The following is a 10949-nucleotide window of genomic DNA, read 5'->3' as shown; positions in this document are numbered from 1 at the left end:
TCGGGGTGTTGCTGGGGCTATGGATGAGTGAGGTGCACCCAGCCCCATGGCTGGCACCCCACAGCCCTGGTGGGTGCAGGGGAGCAGCCGTGCAGGTCCTGACCCTGCACCCCGCTGGGCTGGGGTGGCCCAGTGCCCCCAGGAGGGGGGCAGCCACTCTCCCCACAAAGCAGTGTGGGACTGGGGGGGCAGTGGCCCCTCTCCCAGTAGGGACGGACCTGCTGTGGATGTGGCCTCGGGGGGTCCACACCGCCATCACAGCAGGGCGGCCATGCTCCCCCCACCCCAGCAGGCGCTGCTGGGCGGTGGCTCGGCGTCCCGCCGGCCCGGGCTTGTCTGGGTGCGGGAAGAGCCGGCGAACCTGTCAGACGGGTCCTCCAAGCACTCCCGGCAGGCGCCGGCTCCCCATGTCCCCCCTGCACTCCCGCAGGCCTGGCCCACTGTGGGGCCGGGGACCCTACCCTGGACCCCCCTCCCCGGGGACTCAGGGTGCCACCCAGCACCTGGCTGCCAACCTTGGGCTGGAGCTGCGTGGCAGGGCCAGGGTCCAGCCGGGGCAGCATCATGCAGCGCTGCCAAGGGCCGTATCCCCCTGGATGCTGGCAGATGGGCACCAACCGCAGCCCCCGTCCCGGTGCGTGGCTGTGCCAGTGGCACGTGGCAGGGTGGGCTGGGGAGCCTGGTGCGGCCCTTGTTGGCCAGTGCATCGCGGGGGGGGGGGAGCAAGGGACTGAGTCAGCCGCCCCAGCACAGTGCGGCACGGCAAGCTCCGCTTGCAAAATTCCTCCTGCCGCTTGCCTCAACCTTGGCACTGCTCCACGGCGGGCATGTGGCACTGCTGCCAGCTCGGTGGGGACCAGCCACCCAGCCCTGCTCCGCTCCGTGCCCTCAGGCAGGGCACAGCATGGCACGCCAGGGGCAGCCTGGACCAGACTCCTGGGGTGCTGGTACAGGGGATCCCCGAGCCCTGCTGCTCCAAGGCAGGGGGAAGCCCTTGTTGGGACCCCAGCGCTGGGGCTTGGGTGCCCCCCGGGTGCTGGGGGGGGCTTCCACAGCCCCGGCAGCAGGTCTGGCTCTAGGCAAGGGGGGTGCGCCTGGACCGGCCGTGTGGCACAAGGCTTTGCATCACCCCGTGGCAGCATCTGTCCTCCATGGCCAGGGCTGGATGCATCCCACTCTCCGGCCAAACGCATAAGGGCCTGGCATGGCCAGCCAGCCTCGGGGACGCGGCTCTGCCCCTGCCACGCGCAGCCTGGCATTGGGCTGTGCCTACCTGCCAGGCTGCACGCAGCCGGCACAGAACGTCACCACGGCCTTCGCTCCCGGCCACGGACTGGACAACTCCTCTTCCTCCCCTGGCCTCACGGCCAGTGATGTCAGCCCAGGCAGGGGCTGGGGCGCACCTGGGTGTCCCGAACCGAGAAACCATAAATAGTTTGTCACGAGCTCCGTGGCCTCTGGCCAGCTCCACCTGCCCCGTGCCACTCTGCCACAAGTGTTTACGGCGCGAAATGGCTTCACCTTTGTCCTGTAAACCGCAGCCGGCGCAGCAGAAGCCCTGCCTGCGCGGGCACTGACCCTGTCCCACAGTCACCTGGGGCGACCCCCAGCGCTGCACGTACCAGGCGGCGTGGCTGTGACTATGCGCACGTGCGCACCACTGCTGGCACCCCTGCTGCCGCTGCGGGTGGGCGCCCACCCTGCATGGGGTGCTGCCCACCCTGACGGTCACCCCGTCCCCCACCGTCAAGCCCCAGGTGATCCAGCACAGGGAGGTAATGGGGCACCCTCCAGCCCCGGCTTGTCCCTCGGGCTGTCCCCAGCAGGGGACACGTGCTCGTCCTTCCTCCCCCAGTCCAGCCACTAATGCTGGCACTGCCCTTTTGCTGCGGGCCAGGCAGGGCAGTGACGCTGGGACCTGGCCAGGTCCCCGTGGCCTCACTCCCAGCCCTGTCCCCGTGCGCTGGTGGCCCTGCCCTGGGGCTGGGGACTGCAGCGGAGGGGACGGGGGAGCCCTTCAGCCGACGGCACTGGGTACCACATCGTAGTCCCACAGGACAGATCAGCATGGTGCTCCAGGAGGCTCGTCACCTCCTCGGGGCTTGCACCAGCCCTGCTGGGGGGGACGGCCTCAGGTGCTGGGCTTTGCCAGGGGCTGCATGGCCTCCCCCCCATCACTGCTCCCTGCCTCGGTTTCCCCAGGCACCTGGCACAGGCACAGCCTGTCTCTGCCATGGTGGGGGCAGTACCGGGGCGATGCCAGGACCCCAGAGAGGGAAGCAGCTGCAGTGCTGACCAGCTCCCACCACCCTCTGGCTGTGCCCGTCCCCATGGCTTGCATGGGCTCCGTCTCCCTGATCCCAGCGGGCTGCGGCCCCAGGGGGGTTCCCAGGAGATGCTCCCTTGTACAAGCCACGGCAGCACCAGCTTCCTGGGAGCAGGAGGCCTTGCACAGTCATTAAGGTGCAGGGGATGATGTCAGGCCTGGCTGCAACGAGGGAGGATGAAAGGGAAGAAGCGGGTTTCCCCTCCCGCGGGAGCCGAGGGTGGGGAGAGAGGACGGGACGCGGGGAGGACATGGGGGATGTGGGTGGGACACGGGACACCCAGCCCCACAACCTCGGCCCTGTGGAAGCCCGTGGCTGCCGGAGCCGACAGCTGCTCTCCAGTTACAGCCGCGGTGCCGGCGTCTGACCAAGCCCCTCCAGCGTGCCAGGGGAGCGTTCCTCGCACGGCTGCAGCGGCGGGCATGCAACATTACCCACAATCAATGGATCATTATGTAATAAACAAGAGGAAAGTTGTTTTGCAAATGCGGCTGAGTTATCACTTCACAACACGGTGGCAAAGCATCTCTCCGCCGAGCTTAACAAGGATGGATCGGTGTTGGGGGCAGATGGGAGCAGATAGCAAGCCGCTGCGCTCCCCGCCAGGCAGCCGGCAGCGTGCCCACTGCGCCTGCTGGGCCCGCAGCCCCCCGCCCTGCACTGGAGGGTCACGGGGGGGGGGGAATTTCACAATATCGAGCAAACAGAGAGCGGGGAGGGGAGCAGGGCGGGGGATGTGTGAGGGGTTCCTCCGGTGCTGGAGCAAAAGCCCTGGGAGAGCAGAGGCAGCTGATAAGGGCAAGGGGAGGAGGAGGGGGGGGCTGCCCCTGCCACCCCCAGCCCCTCCCGGACCCCGGCACCTTCTTGGCAGCCGCTGCAGCTTGCCAGGTCCCGCTCACCCAGGGACTCCTGATGTCTCCCAGCATCTCAAATAAGGGGGTTCCCATGGTGAGGGCCGGGAGGGGGAGAGGCTTGCAGGGTGTCCCCCCTCAGCTGGACCCCACCGCCGGCCGTTGCCCCCCAGCAAGAAGGGGACGGTCACGGCTCGGACCCTTTCCCTCGAGCCCCCGGGGGTTCACACCGCCTCCCGCGGGGAACAGCCCGGGCCTCACCCCACCATCACCCACACCCCAGTACCTCAGCCGGGGTGACCCCCCTGCCCACGCACACGCGGGTGCCACCGCGCTTGACCTGCGCCCCCCCCTTCCCCCGGCCCCCGCATCCCGCCCGCCGGTGGGGGGGAGGTCACCGCCCGGTGCCGGTCGCGCGTGGGGCCGCCCCCCCCCCCCCCCCGCGCTGCCCGTGTTGTTGTTGTGTCTCGGTCCCGGTGCGCGGGGCGGGGCGCGGGGCGGGCGGGGCGGCGGCGGGGCCGTACTTAAGGCGGGGGCCGGGCGCGGCGCCTGGCCGGCGGAGCGCGCCCCGCGGAGCGCATGGAGCGGCGGTGGGTGCCCCTGGCCCTGCTGGGGCTGGCGCTGTGCTGGGCGGCGGCGGCGGCCGAGCGCCACACCGTTTTCTGGAACAGCTCCAACCGGTGAGTGCCGCCGTCCCCCTCCCTCCCTCCCCCCCCCCCCCCCCCCCCCGCGGGACCGGGACCCGACGGCCCCGAGGGCGCGGACGGCGCCGCTCCCTGCCGGGGCTGGGCGCTCCCCGGCGGCCTTTGTCCGGGGCGGGCGGCGGGGACGGAGCCTCCGCGGGGCTGGGGGGGGCGGGTCGAGCCTGGGGCGGGGGGTCGGGGGTCGATCCCGGTGTTTAACCCCGGTTGGGCCGGTGCTGAGCCCCGGCGGGGCGGTCCCGGTGCGCAGCCGGGGAGCGGCGTGGCCCGTCCAGGTGCGGGCCGGGGGCGGGTGGACCGGGGGGGCCTTTCCGTTCCCAGGGCCGAGCGGGAGCGAGGCCTCTTCCTTCCCCGCGGGGGTGGCGCGGCGCCAGCCCCGGCGCCGGGGCACAGGGAAGCGTGTTGACAAACACGGGGCTGGCCTCGGCTCCCGCCGCCCGGGCAGGATGTGCGGGGGGGGGGGGGGGGCTGACCGGGCCCGGGCCCCCCCGCAACCCCCCGGGCTGGAGCTGTGGGGGTGACCCCATCCCAGGCATCAGTCCCCCTGAGGCTATAGGGATGAGCTATGACCCCCCCTGCTTATAGGGGTACCCCCCCCAAGGCACCAGCTCCACCAGACTCTAGGATTGTCCCCCCTTGCCTTTACAGGTGCCCCCCCCCCACTAGGCACCAGCCCCCTAGGCTGTAGGGGTGCTCCCCCAGGCACCAGTCCCCTAGGTTTTAGGGTTGCCCACCCCCCAGGCAGCAGTCCCTTCAGCCTGTAGGGATGCCCCAAGCCCTGGGCAATCCGCCCCCCGGTTGTAGGAGTGCCCCCCCCCCCCCACTAGGCACCAGCCTTCCCCATGTTGTAGGGCTGCCCCAATGGGCAGCCGTGCCTTCCCGAGGGTGCTGCAGCCAGTGAGGTGAGGGGACCCCGCAGAGGCCCCTGGCCGGCTGCCAGTCTGTCCCCGTCCGTCCCCCGCCCCCGGTGAGGTGTGGGGAGCAGCAGGTGCTGGAGCCGGGCTGGCTGTTCCATGGGAGAGCGCTGCCGACGCCTCCTGGCTTCGGGAGCTTTGGGACGGGCAGGGTGTGCGTCCCAGCGGGTCCCCTCCCTGCTGCCTGGCTGCTGGGGCCACAGGAGAGTGCTGAGAAGGGGGGTGTGCTTGCCAGCCGTGCTGGGGGGGGCCGGTCTGGTGGGGTTTTTCCTCCCAAAGCCGGCCTGGGCATTGCCGGGCTTTGCATGGGGAAGGGTGGGCCAGAGGTTGTCTGTCTCGGGCTCCAAAGAGCTGCTGTGGGCAGGAGGCTGTTCTCCTTTGGCCTTGTTAAATCGGGGGGGGGATTTGGGAGTGCAGGGGAAGGGGGAACCCCCCCAGGCTTCTCCCTGCTGGGTCTGACCCCCGCCTCCCTCCTGCCACAGGTTCTTGTGGAGTGACTACACAGTGGAGGTGCGCCTGAACGACTACCTGGACATCATCTGCCCACACTACGAAGAGGGGAGCGTGGACCCCCATGCCATGGAGCGCTACACCCTCTACCTGGTGGAGCCCGAGGAGTACCAGGCCTGCAAGCCCCACTCCAAGGAGCAGATCCGCTGGGAGTGCGACAAGCCCAGCGCCCTGCACGGCCCCGAGAAGTTCTCAGAGAAGTTCCAGCGCTTCACTCCCTTCACGCTGGGCAAGGAGTTCAAGGAGGGGCACAGCTACTACTATATCTGTGAGTGCCTGGGGGTCTGCCGTGGGGCTGGGGTCCCTGCCGGGCTCCCCCCCCGCCCTAACCTGCATCCTCCCTTGCAGCCAAGCCCATTCACCACCATGGGGAAGCGTGCCTGAAGCTGAAGGTGACGGTGGCTGGCAAAGGCAGTGAGTATCGCCTGGAACCCCCGTGCACCCCCCCATGCCACCTGTGTCCCCCCCCCTGCTTCCCGCTCACAGTGTTGGTGCCTGCCTCAGCCTTTCCTTAGCTGAGTCACGGCTGGGCCGTGGCCCCCTGCCAGCCCCGGGGGGTGGGTGTGTGTGGCTTGGCCGGGAAGGTGCCAGTGGCTGGGGGGGGGGGGGATGGCCTCTCGTGAAACCTGGCTGCAGGGGGTTGGGGAGCTGCCCTTCACCAGTCTGACCCTGTGTTTGCTTTGCAGCTCAGGCACCGCCTGTCCCTGCCTCTACCCAGAAGGGGAGGATCCAGGCAGGTAGGTTGGTGGCTGCAGGTGTGCAGATGGGTCTGGGTGGCCGTGGGGCTGGCAGGAGAGCTGGGCTGAGCCCAGCTGCTCTCCCGGGGGGGAATTGGGCAGCAGGGCGGGTGGCAGCCCCTGCGTGGGCTGATGCGGTGCTGGCTTGGGGCATGGTACCTCCCTTGGGGACACTCACAGCTCCTCTCTCCCCTCAGATGATGCAGCCGCACACGTGCTGAGGAGTGTGGGGCAGAACTCGGCAATGAGGGGCAGCAGCCCCTTCACCTTCATCAGCCTCCTCCTGCCCCTCCTGGTGCCGCAGGGGCTGTGAGCCACCTCCCTGTGCCCGGATGGACCAAGGCTGCATCCGCTGGGGACAGAGCTGGGATGCTTGGGACCCCTGTGGTCCTCACGTGTGCCCTGGGGCGGCCTTCCCTGCACACGTCTGGGCGAGGAAAGGATTTGTCAGTATTACAGGGCCAGAGGGCCCGAAGATGAGCTGAGCAGCCAAAGCCCTCGGGCTGCCCCGGCCCTCGCAGGCAGGGTGCTCTCGGCAGCCAGAGACTGAGCACAAGCCCAGGGCTTGGAGGGGCTGCATGCCCTGGACTGGAGGGGAACGGGGGGCTGGCACCCCTGCCCCAGGAGCTGAGCTCGCCCACGGTTGGCCCTCACGTCTCTCTGCTGTGGGCTCAGACTGTGATGTGTCCCGCAGGCGGGGATGCGGTGCTGGCTCTGCAGCCAGCCGGATGCCACTGGTGCTGGCTGCAGCAGTGCCCTGGGGCCACGATCCCTTGGCATCACGGGCTCTGGGAGCCTGGATGTGTTTGAGATGCCTGGCAGCCAGCGGAGCGGGGCTGTAGGAAATGCCCTCTTCCCCACCATGCTGTGCCCCTTCCCCATACTTTGCCCCACCGCACATGGGGGTGGCAAGAGCTGCCCCCACCCTGGACCTCCCCTCTGCCTGGTGCTGGAGGGGCACCCCCCCCAGCAGCACCCTGCATGGGGTGTTTTACCTGCCCTCATTTGTACAGCTTTCTAACACGGGAGTTTTTATATGATTGTCTTGAATAAATAACCAAGACCATGCTGAGCACCTGTGGCGGGGGGGGGGGGGGCAAGGGGCCTGTCCCCCCACATTGTGGGGCTGGGCTCTCCTGGCTATGCCTGGCCTTGGAAGGAGGAATGGCCCATGCGGGGTGTTTGTGCTGGTTAATTAATTAATTGGCTGGTGTTTGCATAGGGCTTTGAAGTGGAAAAGTGCCACAGCGGGGCTGACGCTATCACTTGTTTTTATCTGGTGACACAAAGCCCTCCCAGGGGCTGGGGGAGCGGTTTTTCCCCTGTCCCCCCTACACTGGAATGAGCTTCAAGGCCTGGGGCAGTGGCTGCCCCCATGGGACAGACCCCGCGGGGGGGGGGGGGGAGGGGGGGCTGAGGTGTGACTGGAGCCCCCTGGGGCTGGTCAGGGGAGACAGCCTGGCTGCACCCCAGGACCCCCAGGGGGGTGGAGTGTCCCTGGGGACATGTGGTCCTGGGAATGTGGGATCTGAGGGATACAGGGATGTGGGACCTCAGGGCATGGGGATCACAAGAGATGTGAGACCCCTGAGGTGGGAGACCCCCGCTGGGGTTGCGGGGTCCTGGGGAGGTGGGATCTTGGGGAGCTTGGATCATGGGGATGTGGGACCCCAGGCATATGGGATCTGGGGGTGGGGGCCCCCAGGGATGCAGGGTCCTGGGGTCACAGGGACATGAGGCCCCTGAAATCTGGGGTCCCGGGGATGTGGAGTCCTGGGGAGGTGGGTCCTGAGGACACGGGACACCGGAGGTGGGCGTCCCCGCCCGCCGTTGGGGGCTGCCCGGGGTGCCCCGTGGGCCGGCCCCTGCCCATCGCGGTGGTGTCGGGGCTGCTCGGCCCGACGCGGCGGGGCGCCCCGCAGGCTGCCGGCCCGGCCCCCTCCGCCCGGTGTCGCGGCCGGTCCCTCCCCGGTAGTGCGTCCCGCCCCGCCCCGTCGCGGGCAGCGCCGCCCCCGCTCCCCGTCGCCGCCGGTGCCCGGTGCCGCGGCCCGGCATGGCCCAGCTCCTCGCCGCCGCCTGCCTGGCCTGCACCCTCGCCATGTTCGGGACCGGCCTGTGAGCGCCCGGGAGGCTCCAGGCCCTGCGCGGCACCGGCGGTGGGGGGGAGACGGGGGCGGGCAGCAGGGCCAGGCTGGGGGTGCAATGGGGGCCATGGGGCTGGGGGGGTGGGGGGGTCTGGGGTGTCCAAGGGTCCAGTTCAGGGGGTACAATGGGAGAGGAATTTGGGGGGGGGGGTGGGGGGGTGTAGTGCGGCAGGCACTGGGGCCAGGTTGGGGGGTGCCAAAGCTGAAGGCAAGGGATGCCAGGGAATGGGGTGTGTGTGTGGGGAGGGGGCACTGAGGGTGTAGGGGCTGGAGGAGGGGTGGTCACAAGTGCAGTGGGGGGGCTGGAAGTATTTCAGGGTGCACATTTTTGGGGGGGGTGCCTGCCGGCTGCAAGGATTGTAGGCCCCCCCCCAGCACTGCATTCCCCCCCCCATGGTGCTGGGCACCCAGGAGGCTGCTCCCCTCTGCTCTCCCTAGGTCCGACCTGCGCCAGATGTTGGCAACCAAGAGCGTGGAGAACATCCAGTTCCTGCCCTTCCTCACCACCGATGTCAAGTACAGCGGGGTCGGGGGGGGGGGGGGTGTCACAAGCAGTTGTGGGGGACATTACATGGCGGTGGGGGAGGGCAGAAGCCCCCAGGCCGTGGCAGCAAGTGCCTGTGCCATTTGCCCTGCAGCAACCTGAGCTGGCTGGGCTACGGCTGCCTGAAGCAGGACTGGACGCTGATCGCCGTCAACACCATCGGGGCGGCCCTGCAGACCCTCTACATCCTGGCATACCTCTACTACAGCCCTGCGAAGGTGGGGGCCGGCCTGCCTCAGTCGATGGGGGAGACGGGGGGGACCTTCCCCCTGACCGTCCCCCTCCTCTCTGCCCCAGCGCCCTGTGCTGCTGCGGAGCCTGCTGCTCCTGGCTGTGCTGGCCGCCGGCTATGGCTACTTCACCCTCCTGATTGCCGATATGCGGACACGCCTGGCGCGCCTGGGGCTCTTCTGCAGCATCTTCACCATCAGCATGTACCTCTCGCCACTGGCCGACCTGGTGCGTGGGGCTGGGCGGCAGCTCCGGGGGAGGGCCACGGTGGCGGCGCCGGAGCTGCCCAGCCCGGGACCAGCCTGACACTTGTTTCTGCAGGCCAAGATTGTCCGGACCAAGTCGACACGCTGCCTGTCCTTCCCCCTGACCATCGCCACCTTCCTGGCCTCCACCAGCTGGACGCTATATGGCCTGCAGCTCCGTGACCCCTACATCACGGTGGGTTGGGGCAGCGGGCAGCCAAGAGATGCTCTTCCATTCCATGCCATGCCATGCCATGCCATGCCATGCCGTCCCGTCCCATCCCATCCCATCCTGTCCCGTCCCATCCCATCCCATTCCATCCCATCCCATCCCGTCCCATCCCATCCCATCCCATCCCGTCCCAGCCTGTCCCGTCCCATCCCATTCCATCCCATCTCCCCCCCCCCCGGTGTTCAGCTGAGCGGTTGGCACTGGGCCGGCCCCCCATCCAGCATCATGTGTGTCACACAGCAGAGCCCGTGACTAGGCTCAGCAAGATGAGTATTGATTTTAATTAATTAGATGGTATAAGGCCAATAAATCTCCCGCGGCAACACGGGGCTGGTGGAGCAGCAGTGGGGGAGGGCAGCAGTGCCGCGAGCTGGGTAGATCTGCGCCCCCCCCCCCGCCATGTCCTCCTGCAGGTCCCAAATGTGCCGGGGATTGTCACCAGCGTCATGCGGTTCTGGCTCTTCTGGCGGTACCCGCCGGGCCAGGACAAGCCCTACAGACCCCTGCACGCCTGAGGGGGCCCTGCCGACCCCCCGAGGAAGGAGCCCATGCGCTCGTGGACCAGTGAAGGATTCCCCCAGCCCCCGCCTTACCAGTCTGCTCCAGCGTGGACCAGCCCCAGCCACCGAGCCCCGGGTGACACTGCAGCACTGCTGTCCCCCTCAGCCAAGTGCCACCTGTTCCTGGCAGGACCGAGGCCCCAGGAGGGCACCTCCTGCCTCTGCCGCCGTGGGTCGCCCTCGTCAGCATCCCTCCAGCCCTTGGTCTTTCGGTGATGGTTTGGTCTCAACAATGCCTTTGGGGTGCCGGGAGCCCCCCTACCCCAAGTCCCCAGGCACCCCGCCTGTCCCTGGGGACCCCCTGGACGGTCTTCCATGCCCATGGCTCTGCCCCAGCACGGGGCTGGGGCTGCAGGGCAGCCCTGTGTCTCTTTTGTACGAATTTAAGTGCCTTTTAATAAATCAGAGACTCTTCCCAGCGCCTGGTTGTTGTCCCCTCCCTCCTGGTGTGCTGGCTGTGGAGGCCAGGATGGCTCTTGTCCCCACAGCCGCTTTGTCCCCAGAATGCTGGGGGCTCATCCTGGCACCCCCTGGGCTCTGGCAACACATCCTCCAGCAGCACCCACGTTCCGGCAGCAAGGAAGCATCAGCCCTGGCCCTGGGAAGGCAGCGGGCACAGGGCTGGGTTGGGGCAGGGAGGGGGCACTGGGGGCAGCAGCACTGCCTGGGGAGGCTGCTCTGACACCCACCCCCCCCACCGAGCAGCAGCCTGGGGACACTGGTCACATCGGAGAAAGAAAAGTCTGTTCTGCAGCTTGGACATGGGGCTTGCTACCCGCCATCGTACCGACAAACTTATAATCAATTAAAACCCTCACTAAAACCACAACGATTGAGCGTGCACAAATCAGGCGGCCGTTGGCATCGACCCAAACTCGATTAACAAATTAACAGTGATCCGGAATGAAGTTATCATCAGGCAAGTGCATCAGCAGAGGGACAGGAGCGCATTT

At 68.2% G+C, this 10949-nt stretch overlaps 2 protein-coding genes across 2 annotated transcripts; both read left to right on the top strand.

The window, feature by feature from the left end:
* The first annotated feature begins 3757 nt into the window (after nucleotides 1–3757).
* On the top strand, nucleotides 3758–7106 carry EFNA1 (ephrin A1). The gene is made up of 5 exons (XM_076359779.1): nucleotides 3758–3858; nucleotides 5276–5571; nucleotides 5652–5717; nucleotides 5990–6040; nucleotides 6238–7106. Exons 1-5 carry the CDS (start codon nucleotides 3758–3760, stop codon nucleotides 6351–6353), a joined length of 630 nt encoding a protein of 209 aa, XP_076215894.1. The 3' UTR covers nucleotides 6354–7106.
* A 959-nt stretch (nucleotides 7107–8065) lies between these two features.
* Nucleotides 8066–10198, top strand: SLC50A1 (solute carrier family 50 member 1). The gene is made up of 6 exons (XM_076360145.1): nucleotides 8066–8155; nucleotides 8623–8700; nucleotides 8823–8946; nucleotides 9026–9187; nucleotides 9281–9400; nucleotides 9850–10198. The coding sequence occupies exons 1-6, from the start codon at nucleotides 8094–8096 to the stop codon at nucleotides 9949–9951; spliced, it is 648 nt and encodes a 215-aa protein (XP_076216260.1). The 5' UTR covers nucleotides 8066–8093; the 3' UTR covers nucleotides 9952–10198.
* The last annotated feature ends 751 nt before the right edge of the window (nucleotides 10199–10949 follow it).

Source organism: Aptenodytes patagonicus, chromosome 26 (genome assembly GCF_965638725.1).
Source record: "Aptenodytes patagonicus chromosome 26, bAptPat1.pri.cur, whole genome shotgun sequence".
NCBI classification, from domain to species: Eukaryota; Metazoa; Chordata; class Aves; order Sphenisciformes; family Spheniscidae; genus Aptenodytes; species Aptenodytes patagonicus.
The sequence above is the reverse complement of the archived record's forward strand: the minus strand, read 5'-3'. Positions and strand labels throughout refer to the sequence as shown.

What these genes read in the sequence shown, in the direction of transcription:
- SLC50A1 (XM_076360145.1), top strand. Translation starts at nt 8,094, where the DNA reads ATGGCCCAGCTCCTCGCCGCCGCCTGCCTGGCCTGCACCCTCGCCATG. An exon ending in TTCCTCACCACCGATGTCAA is followed by an intron (nt 8,701 to 8,822) that starts GTACAGCGGGGT and finishes TTTGCCCTGCAG; the next exon opens with CAACCTGAGCTGGCTGGGCT. An exon ending in TCCGTGACCCCTACATCACG is followed by an intron (nt 9,401 to 9,849) that starts GTGGGTTGGGGC and finishes GTCCTCCTGCAG; the next exon opens with GTCCCAAATGTGCCGGGGAT.
- EFNA1 (XM_076359779.1), top strand. Translation starts at nt 3,758, where the DNA reads ATGGAGCGGCGGTGGGTGCCCCTGGCCCTGCTGGGGCTGGCGCTGTGC. An exon ending in GCACAGCTACTACTATATCT is followed by an intron (nt 5,572 to 5,651) that starts GTGAGTGCCTGG and finishes CCTCCCTTGCAG; the next exon opens with CCAAGCCCATTCACCACCAT. An exon ending in GAAGGGGAGGATCCAGGCAG is followed by an intron (nt 6,041 to 6,237) that starts GTAGGTTGGTGG and finishes CTCTCCCCTCAG; the next exon opens with ATGATGCAGCCGCACACGTG.